At 40.2% G+C, this 21,623-nt stretch overlaps 1 protein-coding gene across 1 annotated transcript in view; it reads left to right on the top strand.

Annotated features, from left to right (window-relative positions):
* Nucleotides 1-2,654: 2,654 nt before the first annotated feature.
* Nucleotides 2,655-21,623, top strand: part of nrxn3a (neurexin 3a) — a 1,856,693-nt gene continuing 1,837,724 nt past the window's right edge. Inside the window, 3 exon segments of the mRNA XM_048600025.1 lie at nt 2,655-3,348; nt 16,245-16,262; nt 17,573-17,602. Of these exon segments, the coding sequence (XP_048455982.1) occupies nt 2,655-3,348; nt 16,245-16,262; nt 17,573-17,602 (742 nt within the window).

Genomic DNA, 21,623 nt, shown 5'->3' with positions numbered 1-21,623 from the left:
AAACTCAATTCTCTTCCTCTTTCAAGACTGTTAGGCAGAAGATGCAAAAGCTTAAACACATGTACCACCAGATTCAAGCACAGCTGCTTCCTGGCTGTTATTAGACTTCTGAATGGACCTCTCAAATTTTAAATTTAAATGTTGATCTCGGTCTTTGTGCACCTTCTCTGCAGCCATAACGTTGTATTCTTTGCTCTGTCCTATTACCCTAATGCACTTTGTATGGTACAGATATTTCTCCTATAACATGATAGTTGCATTCTTGTGTGACCTCGCGCTGTAGAAAATCACGTTATAAAAAATTGCTATACTGTACAGGAGAAAGTTCGCGTTATCCAAACTGCGTCCGCTATTCATTAATTGCATTAGAGCCAATTCGGGTTAACAAGACACGTGTTAAAGCAGAAATCCCTGTATTATCTGCCTGTACTGCATGCAAAACAAAGAAATTTCACTGTACCTAGGTACATGTGACAATAATAAATCTAATCAAATCAAAAAATCATAACCCTTTGTTTAGATCATTGTTGATCTTTGTCTGATTATATTGCTGTAAAGTGGCTTGGGATGTTTTGTCTTTGCCTGCATTAGAGTGGATGCAAAGACGATTCAGGGGAAGATGCCAAAGATGTTCAACTATGTGGAGAGGTTAGAACAGCTGAGATTGTTCTCTTTTAAAGCAGGAAAAGTTGAAGAAAGATTTAATTGAGGTGTTCAAAGTCATGAAGTGCCTCGAAGGTGTCCATAAGAAGAAGCAAGTTTCCACTTGCAAGAAATGGGCAAACAGCGGGTGCAGAATTAAGATAATTGTCGAAAGAACCAAATGTTGATGCTGAAACTGAAAAGTCCACTGCTGCTGTTGTCTTACTACATCACAGAACGCAACATAAAATAAAAACTTTTTCCAGTTAAGAGAAGGTGGTGGTGAGCTGCCTTCTTGAACTGCTGCAGTCCATGTGTTGTAGGTTGACCCGCAATGCCCTTAGGGAGGGAATCCAAGGATTTTGACCCAGCGACAGTGAAGGAATGATAATATATTTCCAAGTCAGGATGTTGAATGACTTGGAGGGGAATTTGCAGATGGTGGTTTCCCAATGTATCTGCTGTCCTTCTTGATGGTAGTGGTTGTGTTTGGACGGTGCTGCCTAAGGAGCCTTAGTGAATTTCTGCAGAGCATCTTGTAGATGGTATACACTGCTGCTATTGAGCATTATTGGCGAAGAGATCTGCTTTGACCTGGATGGTGTCAAACTTCTTGATTGTTGTTGGAGCTGCACTCATCCTGGCAAGTGGGGAGTATTCCATCACACTCCTGACTTGCGCCTTGTAGATGGTGGCAGGATTTTGGGGAGCCAGGGGTTGAATTACTGCAGGATTGAGGTGTTTTAACAAATGTCTGATCAAATTTTCACTCTCTGCGTTAATTCAGAGACCTGGATCTGAGATTTCTCTTAATGTTTTGGGGGAGCAAGTATATTTCCCCTCTAGAAGATTGACTAGCTGGATGCTGAAACTTTCACATCAGCAGTAGTGTGAGTGAATTATATTTTGGGGTGTTGAGAGTTCAGACAGATTTTGTTCACTTACACAAATCACTGGTGAGTTCACAGTGCGATGAATTTGCTACCATTTGGTAGCATTGCTGTTGTGTACTTGTGGCAAGCCCAGGAAACTCCCGTTCGACTCCCACCCATCTAAAACGTGTCTCAACAGGGCGATTGAAAAATCTAGCTTAAAATTGCTGTTTATTTAGGACGGTGTCTCTAAAATATTTGATCGGTGATAAACAAAGAAATGCACAATAAAAGAACTGCGGATGACGGAAATCAGAAACAAAAACAAATGTATAATAAAATCTGAAAGAACTGCGAATGTTGGAAATCAGAAACAGAAACAGAAATTGCTGCAAAAGTTGAGTAGCTCTGGCAGCATCATAGACCCGCCGAGCTTTTGCAGCAATTTCTGTTTTTGTTTGCAAAAAAAATGCACGTTTTTAATCACATTTTTAATTTCATTTGCAGGTTGTCAGGGGCAATTCGGCTTCTCCATGGCTGGAGCAGATACGAAACCATCATGTGGTGCCTCTGGGTTTCGCTAATCGCATCCAACAAGTGGCAGTGAGGATCGATCTGCACGTTTCCGTCCACAGAGAGGAAGGAATACCGTCTCTGTTCTTTTGCCCTCTGGATGGAAGTTGGCTGGTGAATGATTCAGGAGAGCTGACGGAAACTTTGACCGTCTGGAGCTCGGATTTGTTTTCCACACACACACACATAAACACCAGAACTGAAAACTTCACTGTGCATCTTTCTCATTTACCCGCTACCTGTGCCGTTGTGATGTGGACAACCTTCTAAAGCTGGGTGTCCGCCAGTATTTGAGGGATTGCTTTGATCTAACTCAGCTGATGACCTCTCTGACTTTTATCAGCGTGGATTTAATCTACGTCTTGCTCTGAACAGGGGATTTGTAAAGAACTGCTGGAAAACAGAAACAGGGGGGAAAAAAAAACAACACCCAGAAATTGCTGGAAAAGCTCTGTGGAGAGAAGTCAGAGTTAACATTGCGGGCGGAGTGACCGTTTTTGTTCAGTCTGTTTGTTTTATACCTCCCCTGGCTGTGTGTGTGTTTATATCTGTGATTCTGTCAACACAATGTTAACCACGGATACTTTCTGCTTGGCGCTGCTCCTGGGTCCCTTGGCTGGGCTCTGCATGGGGCTGGAGTTCACGGGGAGCCCGGGTTTGTGGAGCCGCTTCTCGCGTTGGGAAGCGGGCAGCCGGAGCGACCTGAGTTTCCAGTTTAAGACCAATCTGCCCGAAGCGCTGCTGCTGTACCTGGACGACGGCGGCTTCTGCGATTTCCTGCAGCTGACCATCGCCGGTGGCCGGGTCCGGCTGAAGTTCAGCATCGATTGCTACGAAGCCTCGGTGGAGATGGACAGGAGGGTGAATGATGACAAGTGGCACTTCGTCATGGTCAGCCGCAACTTCCTCAGGACCGTGCTGGTCCTCGACGGGGACACCCGGTCAGCAGAGGTCAAGCCCCAGCGGCAGTACATGAAGGTGGCCAGCGACCTGTTCGTGGGCGGGATTCCCCAGGACATCCGAGAGACCGCCTTGACTTCTGTCCTGGTGCAACGCGAACCCCCCTTCAAAGGATTTATTGAAGACTTGAAGTATGGTGACTCTGCGCCAGTGCTGCTTGGAAGCCACTCGGTGAGAGTGGACAAGGAAGGGATTTGCACTGAGAATCCTTGTGAAAACGGTGGAGTATGCACATGGATAGAAGGGGAGATTACCTGTGACTGTACTAACACGAGGTATATGGGGCGGTACTGCACTGAAGGTGAGAACAAATCTCTTTGTCAACTCATTCACCCTGTAACCTGTTACAATGTAAACAGCTGAAGTGAATGAAATAGGATGTTTTCATTTATTTGGGAATGAATTATTCACTCTCCTGTCAAATTGGGTGCTCATTGGGTTGACGTGATGTGGAGATGCCAGTGTTGTACTGGGGTGGACAAGGTCAGAAGTCATATGACACCATGTTATGGACCAACAGGTTTATTTGAAATCCAAAAGCTTGTGTTTTCAAATAAACACGTTGGTCTGTTAACTGGTGTTGTGTGACTTCTGATCAATGGACTTATCCAACTATGTCTCTCACAGGCACGCATTGGTCCCATCACATTGCAACCCCTTGCAGTCTGGGCTGGTAGACAGGATGCCTTTCACACTTTATCTCAGGCATTTTTGGACTAGGGGCAAGTAATGGGAACTCCGTCATCCATTGCTCAATGACAGTGTGCAACTTTGCCCTGTCATTGAGCTTGAGGTGATGATGTTTATTCAATTCTCTGGCATTGTTCACAGTTCAAGGCTCAAAGATGATCAATGATTACTTGAGATCTAGTATTAGAGGGCATTTAGCATCTGCAGAGCCTTGGTAAGCAAGACAAGATTGGCAAAGAAACATAAATTGCACTCCTGATTCAATCAGCTGACAGTTTGAAATGATCTTATTATTTTTAAGTCCGTCCATCAGTATGTAAATAAAATTGATTCTTAAAGAAGGAGCAGAATGATTGTATTTATTCTTCTTTTTAAATCTCTTCAAGAATTCACTTTTTAAAGAAAATCTATGTTGCTTTACATATGATTAGAATACTACGTTCATGTGAATATATATGACTCAAAGTCTAAACCATGTTCCTGGTCATGTTTAGGCCAATTGATTTTAAGGTTTGTTTTTCACAATTTGTAATTGTCAGTGTGTAATCAGAATATTGCATACTTTTCGATTTATTGGAAAATATGTATGCAAATAGTAAGGAAATCTTAATACTTATAGTGTGTGAATGTACCTTTCTTGTGTTTAATCTAACTGAACTGCATCGTTTTACAATAGAACTCTCACCTGGCAAGATGGGACATGAACATTGTGTCATCGACTACCATTGGGATGTCTTTGTGTATATATTTGGTATTGTGTGGAAGTATTTGCATACTTAGTTGAGTACTACTGCATTTGTGTTTTCATGGTTTATGCACCTCTGGAAATAGTGATTCTATCCAAAATTTGTGTGGTTGGCATGTTTTCTGTTCAAAAAAGCAGATTTTTTTTCAACTCTAATTGACTGTGTACACCTCAAGCATTTGTCCCACTTCCTTATTGGCTTCGTAATCCATATCTATTTGCTACTGAGCTCACAGTTGAGAATTCATGTGGTAATCTGCAAAGCAATTCTACTGAACTTTACTTACTTAAAACAACTTAAACCTCAAGTAAATGATGAAAACTAACCATAGAGGTTTCTCATGGCTCAACAGGTAAGTGTGATAAGCTATTTCACCCTGGAGTGGTACGACTCAGATTTACAACTGTCTCTGCCACCTTGTGAGTTGCAGGTCTTCATCAAAGTCATTGGGAAAGAGATCTGAGGGTTGAAGTATTTTCTCCAAAGGAATGGGAATTGTATGAAAAAAGAAAATGTCTTGCGACGCAGAAACTTCCAGAAAGAAAATGGCTAGCTAATACTAGTAGTAATGTTACTAATACGAATTAGTTTTTTTGACACTGCATTTCAAACGTTAATTACTTGTCATGAATAATGCAGATATGTGCACCAATCCCAAAATGCTGATGTATGCACCCTGTGCTTATCCCTGAATGTTTCACTTGCTCAGTAAATATCTGAGCAAACTTGAGAGAAAACAGTGATTGCCAAGGAAAGTGACTTATTTTCCAAAGTGTAGCAGATGCCTAGTAAAGAAAGTTCATCATTGAAAAATAGAATTGTCAAAGATTGGGAACAGTAAGCTTGATAGCTAAGCTTGTATAGTTTCCAGTAATCTTCATTGCAGACAATTGATTGCATTTGAAAGGACAGAACAATGACATAATAGTTTCTGGATGCAACTTGCTGTGTCTCATTTGAATGAACGACTTCTGTTTCATGTAACTTTGAGCTCTTTTTTCCTCCTTAATCATAGGTGCTAAATTGAAACGTCGATAGAATATAGCTCATTTTCATTGCAACTAAAAGTTAGGATTGAAATCTACACTGTCAAAGAAGCTGTTTAAAGGTGGTGATGGTGGGGGATGCTTAAGTATTGATATTGTTGAAAACATCAATTTATAGCAATGTGGGTATCTGGGTGATGATCCACTTTCAGGGATTGATATGCAGTGAAAATAATGATTACAGGTAATTTTAAACATTAAATACATATTTACAGCTGATCAGTATTTTTAAAGTTATTATGTAAAGAGGCTTCAGGTAAGTTGTGAAACACTTTTTGTGCTTCTGAATTGCTTTCAGGAATTGATCTTTTCACATTTGTTTGCATTCACAAAGAACCCCATACTAGCATTTAAAGAGCTGGAACATGTTCAGTACATCCTGAAGAACTGCCACACCAGAATATTTTCCTTTGTACATCATGGGCCATTGAGACAACAACAGCTCAGTTTTGTTCAGGACCCAACAGAGAATTCAACACACCCAAGAGTAAACTGATGACAGATCTTTGCTAAAAGTGCAAAGAATATCTGGGGCGGATCTTTTGTACTGTTACTTCAGTCAAATTTTTAAAGTAAAAGAAAACAACATGGTAGCTTCAGGCAAGATCTTAAAAGATGCACCCTGTTGTGGAACAAATCCCACAAATGCTGCTGAAAAAGCACGAACAGATTTTGCCTTTGTTGCTTAGTTATTATCTTTAAATTTACATATTGAGAAACTGTCATTCTGAGTTGACGAGCTGCTGTTTAAAATGGACACACACAGAAATCTTTGTTAGGCTGTCCATCATACACCTGTAAATCACTCTTTGCTGCTATTTCACCCTGACATTTTTATTCTATTCTCCTCCCATTCTCAAATGTCATTCCAATCCATTCAGGTATTGATAGATGCCAGCAGTGCAGGTGACCACAGACTGTTCTGTGCTGTTGGATTCTGAGATATTCCAGGGTATGACTTGCAAAAGATAAATAAATGAAATCCAAACGGTACCACATTAAGGTTTCCATTTGTCATTTTACGCAGTTATCTCCTCACCAAGTGTTCGAATGATGAACTGATGAATCGCTTTGGTAAACAGTCATGAAAATTGGAAAATTTACATTATAACATAGTAGATAGGAGTAGGAGTAGACCATTCAACCCCTTGAGCCTGTACCAGGCTGATCATCAAGCTCAATACCCTAATCCTGCTCTCACTCCCTATATTCCATGATCCCTTTAACGACAAGAACTATATCTACCTATTTCTTGAAAACACAATATTTTGACCACAACCACTTCTGGTAGTGAATTTCATAGTCTCACCACTCTCTGGGTGAAGAAGTTTCCCATCTCAGTCCTAAGTGGTTTACACTTTATCCATAAACTATGGCCTTTGTTTCTGGAGACTAAGGTAGAATGTTCCGGTCCCGGAGGTGGGAGACCCTGAGACAGGAAGTGAACTTAAAGAGGTGGGATGATGATGGGCCGAATTAAGTGCTGGACAGAAAGGCTCAGGCTCTACCTTCTTGCCCACTGCCAATTCAAGCCCCTGAGAGGACAGCTAAAGAAGTAGCTCCTTCTCTGTCTGCAACAACGTTTGCACAATCAAGGGACTGGACCTGGGCCAGAGGGGTTGAAAATTGAAAGGCTGACCCCATGGCCTCACAGTCAATTCACCGGCCCATTCACCCCATAGTCCTTGACCCAAGAAATCTCTGCCTGTGACCCATCAAACCATCACCTGTCTGTTGGCCAAAATTCTTCATAGTTCATGGGTTTCTCTTCTCCAAACTCTCCCATTTCCAGAGTTGCTTCATAACTAGGAAGATACCCGCTTCGGAGTAGTTTAGTAATGCACTGTATTGCCCCAGAAGAACCATATTGATGTGTTGAAAGAAAGCTGTTCGAGTGAAATCATTCCTGAGAGGTTCCCGTTTTGTAAATACCCTGGAGTTTATTTATAATGGATTACATCTTGAACTAATAAGAATACAGTAACAAGTTGAAGAATTGCAACGGTACTGCAGATTTTCAAGATGTGAATAACCCAGTACAGTGACAACTAAATTTGGTTTTTGTGGTGTAGGGTACTACCTCATTTAATCTTTTGAAAGGACCTGACTGTATTAGACTATCAGGAGCATGCTCCCTATTCTAGTGCCACTGTTTCAACACTATACTGTGGTATCTGCTTATGAAGCTGCCACTCTGAGCTGCAGAACTATGTCTAATTCTACATTATTTGGAGATTCAACCCAAGGATTGCACAATTGAAAAAGAGCTGTTAGATCTGGTTAAACCAGAGTTTTTGACATTTACTGGTCTTCTTTGGAAGCAGTTCACAGAAGGTTTACCAGATTAATACCTTGAACAGGGGAAATTGCCATACGAGAAATAGCGAGAGAGCTTAGACCTGTATCCTCTGGAGTTTAGAAATGTCAGAGGTGACTTAATTGAAATATATAAGATCCTGAGGGGATTTGACCAGATGGATACTGAAAGGATGTTTCCTCTTGTAGGAGAATCTAGAACAAAATCTGGTCAAAGTTTAAAAATAAGGGGCACCCATTTCGGACAAAGGTGAAGAAACATTTTTTTTCAGAGGGTAATGAGTCTTTGGAATTCCCTCCCTCAAAAAGGCAATGGATGCAGAAGCTTTAAATATTCTTAAGGTAGAGGTAGATAGAATTTCGATTCCCAAGGAGATGAAATATTATCAGGAATGTAGAGTTGAGGTTAAACTCAGATCTTATTGAACAGTGGAGCAGGTTCGAAGGGCTGAGTGGCCTATTTTTGTTCGTTTCCCATATGACATCATTTTGATATGGCAAGAACTTCTGATTTGCAGCTAGCTGTTCACCATATTTAGCGAGATGAACATGAAGCTCAAATTGGGATGAATACCTGCCAAAGTCTTATGCAATTACCACTCTCCCACTTCCCCATTCTCAGCTCGTTTTACTGCAGACTGATTATTTAAAACACACTTCACTTTCAAAGAGCAATCCAGTTGGTCCCATTTAATAGGAAGAATGAAGACCGAGAGCTACCAACAAAGCTGAATGGTACAGTTTGAAGAGGCAGCAGATACGATGGGCCAAAAAATCTCCTTCTGCACTGTAACAATTTTAAAAAGAACTGAGGGTGTTTGTGCACAAACATTTGCAGATGAGTGGAGAGATTATCTAAGCAGTTCATAAAACCAGTGAAAACAGGAGATGTTGGATGTATTTGGTAGGTCAGGAAGCACTTGTTCACAGAAACAGGGAGCTGAACTTCCTTAGGCCATGGACTAGACAGGCTGTGGTAAGTCAGTTGGGAAAATATGGCGAGAACAGAAAAGTGGTGTTTTTCCAAACAGCCTTTCAATGGTTGGATGAGAAACTTGCTAGTGAGTGACAAGGGAGCCATTTGTGTGCACTGACATCTCATTATGGCATGTGCAGTTTGCTACTTTCCCAGGCACTGGAGAGATGCTAGACATTGACAGTTCTCGGCATGGAAGTCTGAGAGGGGACCTGTTAGCTACATGTCTTCTCTTGAGGGGAGTGGGGTGGGGGGAGTCGGAGCTCTATCGTGGACAACATTTGTCAACATCTCAGGGCACACTGTATGGACAGAAATTGCCTGCACCCTCCGTTCACAGAGATTGACACTGCCAAAGCACCACATCACCATGGCACATCTCAAACTCATAATAGCATTCAACACTTCAGTACTGCACTTTCATGCTCACTGGCACCTTAGCATTGCAATGCCTGCTTTGCTTCCTTAGTATTTACTCACTTTATGCCAACATGGATGCTCACAGCATCTCTGTATTGACTTGCGAGCAGGGAGACTATGGTCAGTCAGGGACTGGTCTGTCATCAGTCAGGAAAAGTGGTGAGGTTTCATGACTAAATGGGAAGTACAGTGGACAGGAAGGGTTAATATTTGGGGTATGTGATGGGCAGGTGAGAGTCATTGAGGGAAGGTGCAGCTTGCAATATTTGGAGTGGAAGACTATAAATTTGGTGGGATGTGGGTGCACTGGCAGAGTTAAAGTGAGTGTGAGGCTGCAGAGAGAAAGTAGAACAGAGAAGGCCATTAAACTTCTCGTGACATTGCTGCATGTTCCTCCAGAGCATGGACACCTCCAGACCAAGGACATGGTGACCCATAAGCATTTCCGCTGCTACTGAGTGCAGAATTGCACTCCTGTTGTGCCGTGGAGGTACACTGTGTACTTAATAAGGTGAGCAGCATAAAATTGCATGAGAAAAGTCACCAGGGCTCATGGAGGGAAACACTCCATGAAGCTCCTTGAGGTTCAGAAATCACACAATACCAGGTTATAGTCTAACACCTGAAGAAGGAGAGAGGCCCTGAAAGCTTGTGTTTTCAAATAAACCTGTTGGACTGTAACCTGGTGTTATGTGACTTCTGACCTTGTACACCCCAGTCCAACGCTGGCACCTCCATTCTTTGAAGTTGTTATTAACTTGTTTTTTTGGGAGGAAAGTTCAGCTCTGGGTTTTGTTTCATGTTTAATCAGATCTGGCGGAAGGTCATTTGAGCTGAATCATTAACTCTGTTTCTGTCTCCATAGTTGCTGCCTGACCGTCAGACCCACAGCATTTGGTGTGTTCAGATTTTGCATTAGCATTCCAGGCATTATAAATAGCGGTATCACGTACAAAAGCCAGGAAGGTATACGAAACCTAGATTAACGCTATACACTGCAATTTAGGAATGATGTGAAGGCTTTAGTAAGTGCAAAGAACGGATTTAATAAAATGGTTCCATGGATAAGGGATTTCATTTCCATGGCAGACCAGAGAGTTGTGATTTCCTCACAAGTAATGAAGACTAAGAGGAAATTTGATAAAGATTTTGTTTTAACAAATGAAAGATTTAGATCAAAGTAAATAGAAACTTTTTCCCAATTGCTAATGGATTGATAAACAGAGGGTAGAGATTTAAGGCATGAGGCAAAAGAATATGAGGTGACAGGAGGTAAAATTTGTTTCACTCAGTCAGCATTTGGGTTTGCAATGCATTGCTTGATGGATTAGTGGATGATGGTTCAGCCTTTAGAAACAAGTTGGACAAGTAATTGAAGGAAGACTTACAGTGATATGAGCAACTATCTGGGTTTTTTTTTTGTGTGAAGTGCCACTGATTGATGGGCCAAATAGCTTCCTTTTGAGCATCTAGAGTCTGGTCTGTGTGAGGTTCACTTACCTCAATTGGATGACAGTAAGAAAACTGAAATCTGTTTTACTAGGCAATTTTCGATTGGTTCTTGCCCATTTCTCTCATGAAAAAGTGAGAGGCGAGGTTGTAAATGGATGAAGAGCTTGCTTCAAGCTGCATATCTTCTGGATATTTATAAATCAAGATTCTGTGCAGTATTTTCTGGACCAGACAGCAAGTCACCTAACCAATGGTCCTAAAGGAAACCGCTGTTAGACATCTGTGTCACATGAGGAGTTGAGGACTGTGGTTCTGTACCCAGTAGAGTTTAGAAGGATGAAGGCGGGGATCTGATTGATTTTTACAGAATACTGAGAGGCCTGGATAAAGTGGACATGAAGAAGATGTTTCCTTTAGTCGGAGAGGCTAGGATTCGAGGGATGAAGGGATGACCCTTTAGAACTGAAATGAGGAAAAATTTCTTCAGCCTGAGGGTAGTTTATTTATTGAATTCATTGCTGTAGAAGGCTATGGAGGCCAACTCATTAAATGTGTTTAAGCCAGAGATAGATAGGTAAAGGGTTACAGGTAGAAGGTAGGAGAATGAGGTTGAGAAACACACCAGCCATGATCGAATGATTGAGCAGATTCAATGGGCTGAGTGGCCTAATTCTGCTCCTATATCTTATGGTCTATGAAAGGGCCTTTTTTTTTAAGCTATGCGTAACCAATTAATCTCTTTATTGGAGCAAGATGCTCAAGGGTCCTTTGTGGACTGTGGCTAATTACTTAAAATTTAGTTGAGTGGGACCAGGAAATGGAACAGTTGTCCTGTGAGGAGTCCAGATATATGCCTTTTTAACAAGTGATTGGTATCCTGATGGTCCAAGTGAATCCAAATCTCAAAACTGCAGTTGTCACATCACTCCTAATGATGAGGATTTCCTTCGTTAGAATGAGGAGATTGGACTTTGGAGAGAGACTCCAGCCTCTGGGAGTAGGTCGATGTTGTCTATTCATTTTTAATGGGAGGAGGAGCTGTTGAAAGTCTAGGTGGATTCATTCCAAGCTCACAGATGCATTGGCCTGCATTTTGCCAGATGTATTTACAGATTACATGGGGGAACATTAGTCCATTTGTAGATTTAAAAGGATTTCTGTTTAAATCAGTGACTTAAAGCAAATTCAAAACTAATCAGTTCTTCTGTTTTTAATATTGCAGTCATTGTATTTAGTGTGTTCCTGCACTTCACATCTGGTGTACTTGGTTTGCAATTTATTGAATGTTATACAAGCACCTCAATCAAGTTATATTTGCATTTGAATTGACACCAACAACCTCAATTTAAATATATAAATTTGTAATACATTAGCACAAATTGTTCTGGACATCTTATTTTGCAGTAGTAAACTCTTGAAGGTTTCCTGATTAAACACTGATTGCATTGCAATCTTTGATCCTTAAAGGTTAACATTATTGCAGATCAAGCCTTGCAGATTGTATTGCTTGTCAACAACAGTATTTGCTGTTGCATCAGAGTTTAGAGAGTTTGCCAATGGCCCAGGAACTAAATACGATGATCCATGTTTTCACTGCCAATTTACAATATTCATTGAAATGATTTCAGGGCTGTATTCTTAGTGCTGGCCTCGATGCAAATTGATTTTGCAATCTACTGTTATGGTTCTGCATCATCCACACCTTTGCCATCTATACTTCTCACTGCCTCAGGAAGGCAGCCAACATAATCAAAAAAACCCCTCCCATCCTGGTCAAAATCTCTTCCAACCACATCTGTCAAGCTAAAGATACGAAACCTTACACACAGGTACCAAAGGATTCAAGAACAGTTCCTTCCCTGCTGTTATTAGACTCCTGAAAGGGTCTGAAGAAGGGTCCTGACCTGAAACGTCAACTTTCCTGCTCCTCTGATGCTGCTTGGCCTGCTGTGTTCATCCTGCTCCCCCACTGTGTTATATCTGCTGATGATTCATCCAGGAATATGGAGAGCTCACCTGTTTGGAGAGCTCACCAGCAAGTCAATTAACTAGTTTTTTAAAAATTAATTTAATCTATTTTCTAATCAACTTGATCAGCGATGCTCTTACATACCTCTGGAAAGGTGGGATTTAAACCCAGGCCCCCTTGCTCAAAGATAGGTATATTATCACTGTGCCACAAGAGCCCTCTAATAAGCTAACTAAAGACAGAACAATTAACAATTGTTGCCCACCACAGTCTGTATCACATTGGCAAAAGATAAACAAAACAGGTGGGGAGACAGAGGAGGAACTAAATCGTCAGTGCACTGAGAATAGGATTTGGGAGGTTGTGTTGTGGCTGTACAGGACATTAGTTAGGTCATTTTTGGAATACTGCATTCAGTTCTGGTCTCCCTGCTATAGGATAGATGCCGTTAAACTTGAAAGGGCTTAGAAAAGATTTACAAGGATGTTGCCAGGGTTGGAGGGTTTGAGCTATAGTGAGAGGCTGAATAGACTGGGGCTATCTTCCTCTGATCATAGGAGGCTGAGGGGTGACGTTATACAGGTTTATAAAATCATGAGGGGCATTGAAAGGGTGAATAGCCAAGGTCTTTACCCCAGGGTAGGGGAGTCCAAAACCAGAGGGCATAGACTTAAGGTGAGAGGGGAAAGATGTAAAAGGGACTAAAGGGGCAACTTTTTCATGCAGAGAGTGGTGCATGTATGGAATGAGCTGCCAGAGGAAGTTGTAGAGGCTGGTACAATTACAACATTTAAAAGGCATCCGGATGGATACATGAATAGGAAGGGTTTAGAGGGATATCAGCCAAATGCTGGCAGGTCAAAATGTACAAGTTGGACCAAAGGGTCTGTTTCCATGCTGCACATCTCTATGATTCTAAAATAGTGGTGAATCAGGGAAAGTTGGGGAGATAATGCTTTCCAGCCCCCACAGTGCCTCTCTCTCTAAAAGCATCAAGGGTGCTGGAGAATTCGGTTCATTGTTTTAGAAGCCGCTCCAAATAATTAACTAATTTAAATAATTAAGGAACTAATACATTAAAAACACTGCCCAACAGGGGCAGAATGCAAACAACAAAAATAGGAGATGGTAGGGAGAGAGGGAGGAAACTAAATTAAAATGGAGATGTAAGAGGAAATGATTTAAGCCCCGCACTACCCACCGCTTCCGTTAAGGGTATTGGTGGACACTGAGTGTTGCCGCTCCAAGGGCACCTGGGCACGAATGTAGCTGCAGGAGAGAAGGCAGTTGGGAAATATGAATTAACACAGCGTGGAGCTGGAGAAACGCAGCAGGCCAGGAAACATCAGAGGAGCAGGAAAGTTGACATTTTGGGTAGGGACCCATGACCCCTTCCCCACCCCAGGCCCATTGCCTGGATCTGAGGATGTCTACCTTGGCGAGGCCCAGGAGCAGGCCTGTGAAGAAGCCCTCTGAATTGCCCAACCCCTCTGCACTAAGTGCCCAAAGATCAGAACTGCGGAGCTGAAATACAACCGAAAGAACAACTGAAAGATTTTGTTTTAAAACTAATCAAATGGAGTGCAACCACCCACAGCCTACATATATTATATATATGAAGAACTCAGCTGTTTTAATATTTTCTTTTATTACTTTACATCCAAAGATGCTTTAGCACAGCACTGAACAGTTTTCTTTCCACCACAAAATGCTGCTTGGCCTGCTGTGTTCATCCAGCTCTACACCTTGTTATCTCAGGTTCTCCAGCATCTGCAGTTCCTACTATCTCTGTTATTTTTCTTTCTCCTTTGTCCTCCAACACTCTCATGTTTCTAACAAAATTATTAATTTACATGCAAAACCTGTCAAGGCTGATGCAATGACAATGAACATGAGCGAAAGATAGAGACAGGGAGGTGACTAAATCAAAATGGAGTTGGAGATGGAAGCAGGGTATTCCACCCTCTCATTCCCCATCCTTTAATTTGATTGACACTGTTGTATTCAGCATAACATTTATATTTTGGTGAAAATAAGACCGTAAGATGTAGGAACAGAAGTATCTCATTCAGTCTATCGTACCCGCTTCATCGTTCAACAGCTGATCTAATAATCCTGAACTCCACTTCTATGTCTTTGCCTTGAATACATTTAACAAACCAGTTTTGACAGTCGTCTGTGGTAAAAAATTCACAGATTCACTACCCACTGAGGGAAGAACTTTCTCCTCATCTTTTCCTAAATGGGTAATCCCTTGTTCTGAGATGGATCCCCTTGGTCCTAGACTGTCCCACAGTTAGATGACTGAATGGAAAAGTCTATTATGCCATTTTTAAAGTCATGTCTGGAGCTTCGTTCAAAAAGTGGTGAATGATAAGCTGAACTCTGTATACTTTTCTGTTGGTGCTGAAATTTGAAATTATGTACCAACATTTATCTTGGTTGGCCAGTTGAATGTCCTACAAGGGACAGACCTACCCCGTCAAAATGTTTCATTAAGGTAGCCTGTCCTTATAAATTTTAACGACTACAGGCCCAACCTACTGAACCTCTTCTAGTAAGACATACTTGGTATGAGCCAAGTGAACCATCTCTAGATTGTTCTCTGCAATTGCATTGTGACATTTGTGCCCATTTCTCTACCCATGTTGATCTTGGCAAGCGTTATGCAGGTTGGCAATCCTGCTAGTGCATTCTCCATGGCAATGCTTCTACCAGTCAGAGTCCTCTTGCACCCTCTATCTATGCAGTTTCAGTTATTGTTCCCTTTTAAATTGGTATTCTTGCAATTCTATCCTGATCAGTGCAAGATAAAAAGCTTCAATGGCATGTCTCGTTTTTTCATCAATACGCACATTTTTTTTCTTCACTATGAAGACCTTTCATTCTCATTTTCAAGACAACACCCTCTATTGAAACATCGTAAGGATCTTCAAGACAGTGCAACAGCACATTTGAAATAAATGTATTATCTGTACTTTTTAGCAGTAGCTTGGAAAACCTTACGTTAGGAAAAGTAAACAAAATTTTAGTAAATAGGAGAAGTTGTTAAATGAAAATGAGCTGTTTTCTTGTGTGATGTGCTATGGAAAATATGGTATCATTTTAAAATGACAAATATGTACCATTTCAAATAACTAACTTACTGTGTCTGCAATGAAGGTGACTTAGCAAACTACCAACTGTTCCTATAGTATCTTGGTACTGTTAGTTCTACAAATGGTAGTAAATTTTTTCATCCTTTTTGGAGGAGCATGTTTGACATGCAAAAAATTTACGGGAGACTCCTTTTGTAGGGAATAAAGAACTTCAGTCAGTACAGTGCATAAAGAATATTTTAAAATATTCTTACTTAAAGCTGAGTAGCTTTCTTGATGTAAAGCAAAATGATCTGATTCAAGCTGCCAGGACAGATGACAAAATTTTTTTTTTGTTAAATTCACACATGCACAGTGTTTAATCACTTGCATGTTATGAGCATGGTACTTTTGTTCTTGTGCATGAAACAGTTCCATGCAAAGACAAGTGCATTTAGTGTGTCTAACATCTGATTCTCTCCTTCTTTGCAATTTCTGCTGTCAGAAGTCAACCGTGTGCCAGGTGAGTTCTCCCTCCATTGGGTGAACTGAGTTTAATCAATGACTAATTTACAGGCTGTATCTGATCTTGTGGCTTGCAAGAAAAAAAAACTTGTGAAAAACTAAGTTTGAGACAAACAAAAAAAAACACATATTTGAGGACCCAATCCTTTTTTTGGCTTTATACATCTCAAGTTATTTGATAAAGTGAAATTCATCGAGGTGTAGGACTCGCTCATGAAAAAGAACAATAGAGGTTTAAGGAAATACCAGATCTTATGCATGGAGAATAGGTAAATATGAAATTGGAAAGGCTTAAATACTATGACTAGATACCATGGATTAGTACTAAACCTCAATGAAGTGTTAAGGGAGAAAGTTATTAACTTACTAGTTAACTCAAAACCTACTGAATGACACTTTTTTAATACCTAATGACTAAAATTAATCTCATTAGGTAGGAAATTGCTTTTGAGTTTGCCGGTAATCTATATTGTAGACTTTATATAGGAATTACCCTATATTCTCAGAAAAACAATTTATGGAATGAGTATTTGACTTAATTAATTCACCACCTTTGTTCTTCCTCCTCTGCCCCATCTTTACAAATAGTAGATTATGTTGTTTTATCTATTTTACTGTAAGTAACTGACCTTAATTCAGAAATAACTTTCCATTCCATTGTAATTATTCTGTCCGTTATCATAATGGGAATTAGTGCATGCTGCATTTTCATTGCTAAAGGAACAAAATGGTTATGTTACTAGGCCGAATGCCTTTACTGTAAATCAATTGCATGTTTAAATCCCTGCAGCAAAATAATTCACTGACACACTCATTGTTGAGCCCTTAACTTGCTTGATAATAAATAATGATTATATAAGAAAACTAACTGTAATGCTTAGATGTAAAAAAGTATTATTTGAACAAGGAAGAAAATATTAAAGAGAAAAATTTGCATACAGCTTTAACTATTTAGTGTACAGAAAACTGATATAAAATGAGCAGTTTCCATGATAGTTAGATATTTTCAAGGACAAAAGATTACTCATTTGAATTTCCATAGATTTTAACATGTAAGTCATCGTTTGAAGCCTCAAAATAGCTCCAGAAACTGAGGTCAGCTTAAACACTATGTTGACTGATGCAGTGAGATCTATGGTACTCTTACTTTGCTCTTTTGTGAGCCAAGCTTTTATGCTTATGTTAGAAAGGTTTCTCAATATGATTGATGCCATACTTAGCCATAAGTATGGAACATCACAATACCAACTGGTATTGTATGAAACTCTCTGTTTATTCTCTTTTGACTGTCTTTCTTCCTCTTCAAAGGTTTCTCGCATCTGACGATGGGCGAGCAAGGTACGCTACCCTTTTTTCTCTCTTTCTCTTTCTACTAACTTGCTTTTTTCCTCCCGCTGCCAGTTTATTAAATAGCAATGCAGCAGGTGAATTCCTGTTTCCTAACTGAGAGCCATTTCTTAGGCCTTTTTACGAATGCAATCATTTCAATGGTTATGTTGAATACTGAGTGGATCATTTAGATGGCTCACTCAAAGCATGACTGCAATCATGGGGTGAATGCTGACATTCAGAATGCTTCTTAATGTGATGCTACTCACACTTTTCGTGGCCATAAAGCACGTTATGTGAATACACACAGATACATACTCTTTTACAATATTGGTATTGCATGCCCTGAAGAGCCATCGGAAAATCTAACAGTGACTAATCAAGCTGGGCTATCAATGGACCAAAATAATGCATATAGTACAGTTTCATGTTGGTAAGCATTGATGCCCAGAGTTGCATTTGTAGGTCTGGAAGATTTTTATTTTTCTTTGCGTTCTGGATTTGCCATTGCACGCAATTGTATGTTTTATTTTACAGTGTGATTTTTTGTTTCTGCGTGTGTATAATCTTAAACTAATTTAGTGCATTACTGCAGAATGCTGCAACAATTCAGTGTCTAAGTTTTTTGTTGCTGTTTTGATAGTGTGTGGTGTGTTCAAGTGTTCCTAATCTGTTATCCTTCCCCCTTCTTCATTGCCCCTCAATGATGGAATTCATGCTTACTTGGATCCAATCTTCATTTCTGTAGGTAGAAGTAAAGGTAGAGTTCTGTTTTTATTTTCACTTTATATTAAATAAGATGTCTCTCTTTAATTTATTTTTATGTAAGATTGTTGATCTGTTATTGTGGTATCATAGCTGAACCGTGAAGTCCATTATTTGTTGGCTGATAATGAAACAAAGGAATGATAATGACAAAGGAGACTCATTTTCATCCACATGAGCTTTGGTTTCTCTGTGTTAATTTATCTTGATTGTTAATGTATGCACAGGACAAATCTCTTAGCGTATCTGTACTCTAATGGTGACATGGGTTTTATTTTAAATTGCAGTAAAGGATGATTAAAATCTAGATGTTTCCAAGTCTGGATGTTTATCTTGATGAGGATTGAAAATGCTTTGTTGCACTGAAATACAATCACTTCTTCTCACTGTTTTGGATTAACCAAGCTCAGGGAAAGTTCTGCATTTGTATTATGTGGAATCATATTCTTTATCATGTACAGGATAGGAAATGCATATAGGATTTACTGTCAAAGGCGGTTGCTAGGATTTATTTTCGATGATATTTCAGAAACAATCCTTAGCAATTAAATAGTGTTGAAGTTAATTGAGCCCATCAGTTCCGAACTTCACGTTCAACAATCCAAATAAACTTGAACACGTACGTTCTTTGAAATCAAGATTCTTGTTTCTCTGACTTTTAATTGTGCAAATTGAATTCTTAGTAAAAATTGGTTAGAAATTCACTTGTCTGTCAGATGAAGAGCTAAATGTCGTATTCCATGTTTTCATTTTCATGTTATATGTATGTGAATTTATTTGACAGAAAATGACATCAACTTGCTATAAATAGCTTAGAAAGAATGTGTGGTAACTATCATTTTATTTTCAGTCTGGTTTCAGGAATAGGATGACAGCTTTTTGATAAATGATTTCATCATTTACACTTTCCGTTTGCTGTCTAATTAGGTTTTTCAGCATTATGTTGCTCTGTGTGTTTTTTGTTCATATAAAAAGGAAAGATGCATGTGTTCACTGTGGGTGATGTGTCAACTTGCTAGTTAGTGCTTTCAGAAATCTTTGATAAGGTTTCTGTGGAATAACAGATGTTGGTTGAAATTCTGTCAGATCAAAATTAAAACCTGCTCTGGCTGTAGATAAATACTTCAGTGAATAAAGGTTAGTACATTACATTGAGCTGCTACTCATTTAATGGCTGGGGCAGTAAAGATGGGACAAAATCCAATGGCAACAAGATTTGAGCCGATTCATAACAGATTTCTATCCACTGTTCCAGCTGTGCAAACTGATTGTGGTTGAATTTCACGTTCTTGAGTTACGTAGGGCTTTAAGTTATACTAAATTATATCTGTACTCATAAGGAAGATCTTGTGGCACAGTGATTAGCGTCACTGCCTCTAACCCAGAAGTTCTGGGTTCACATCCCATTCCAGGACTTATAAAGTTCATAATGTGTAAATCCTTCCAATGTATCACAATGGTGTGCAGTAAGAGTAAGAGATATGTTCTGAAATTAATTTGAATCTCAATGTTAAGGTAGGTTATGGCCTATGTAAAAAAGTGCACTTAGACCAGATTGGTGCTAGTGCCATGGGCTCATCCCTGTTCTTGGATAGAGAGGATTTGGGATGAGCCTCCTTGCCTGGCCTGTGGTGGGGTTTGAAGAGCTGTTGCTCAAGCTTGTCTCTAGGTAGCAAGCATCACGGGGAAGACTGTTGATATTTGTATGAAGTTCCTTTGTTTGCTGTCCCAATAACGATTGAAATCTCTTTTTGTTAAAAACATACTGGTTAACATCTATGTTAAAGCAGAAAAGGAATTTCAGCAGTTGATGTGAGTCATTTCCATAGAATTATCCTGCAGTATAATTTCAGAGCAATTATGATGAGCTCTTTTCATCAGAAATAAAGCATTTGATATCAATTAAAACATTCATGGAAATGGATATCATAAATTCATATGTGCTTTTGTTTGTTGCTGTGCAATGTGCAAACATTAATGATAAAATTGCTGTGATTTTTCCAAGTACTACTGGCCATTTTTGTTCTCTTGGTGCCACTCTGGTTGTGAGAGAATAATTAATGCCTGTGTTGTCTTTTTTTAAAAGAAAATCTCTATTGAGGTGTGCAGGTTATATCAAATAAAATGGCGTTAGGTTTACAACAGCATTTGGAACTTCCACACAAGTTCCAGAATTTTGAATTTCCTGTGTGTCTTCTCACATCTGAAGAATGTATAATTAGATGGTGGAAGGCATTTAGTTACTTGTTGAACACGCACTGGAGGATTTAAGAATTGTGCAAAATAAGGGGAAGAGTTTTATATATATCTTACACATAATAAAATAAATTTTGGAGAAAATGGATGTTGAATTTAAAGATAATATTGGATTCTGTATATTTCCCTCCCCACCCCATCTGCCTTTCATAGAGACTGTTCTCTCCGCGACACTCTTGTCCGCTCCATACTCCCCACTAACCCCACTAACCCCAACACCTTTCCCTGCAATCGCAGGAAGTGCTATACCTGACCCTACACCTCCCCTCTCACCTCCATTCAAGGCAAAAAACAAACCTTTGACATCAGGTGGATGTTCACCTGCACATCTGCTAATGTGGTCTACTGCATCCACTGATCCCGATGTGGCCTCTTCTACATCGGTGAGACCAAGCGGAGACATGGAGACCATTTTCTAGAGCATCTGCACTCTGTACGTGACAAACAACAGCACTTTCTGGTCCCCCTCCAACTCCCTGGGTGACATGTCCGACCTGGGCCTTCTCCAGGGTCACAATGACGCCACCCACAAACTGGAGGAGCAGCACCTCATATTCTGCCTTGGGAGCCCACAGCCCGATGGTCTAAATGTGGATTTATCAGTTTCAAAATCTCCCCACCCCTGGCCTCAATCCCATGGCCAGTCCTCCCTCTCAACCCCACCTCCTTGACCTGACACAACCTGTCCATCTTCTGTCCCACCTATCTGCTCCTCCCACCTCACTGACCAATCCCCATCATTCCCTACCTGCACTCATCTATCACCATACCACCTACCTTCCCCAGCCCCACCCCTCCTCGCTATTTATTTCTGAGCTGCCCTCCCCGTCCCCATTTCTGAAGAAGGGTCCCGACCCAAAACATCAGCTTTCCTGTTCCTCTGGTGCTGCCTGGCCTGCTGTGTTCCTCCAGCTCCACACTTTGTTACCTATATTGGATCCTAATTGTGTTTGGCCTCCAACTTCTTCTATCATTATGTTAAACATTTTGCATTGTTCCAAGCACCACA

This window comes from Rhincodon typus, chromosome 8 (genome assembly GCF_021869965.1).
Source record: "Rhincodon typus isolate 14 chromosome 8, sRhiTyp1.1, whole genome shotgun sequence".
In the NCBI taxonomy this organism is placed as follows: Eukaryota; Metazoa; Chordata; class Chondrichthyes; order Orectolobiformes; family Rhincodontidae; genus Rhincodon; species Rhincodon typus.
Note: the sequence above shows the minus strand (reverse complement) of the source record. Positions and strands in the feature narration are given on the sequence as shown.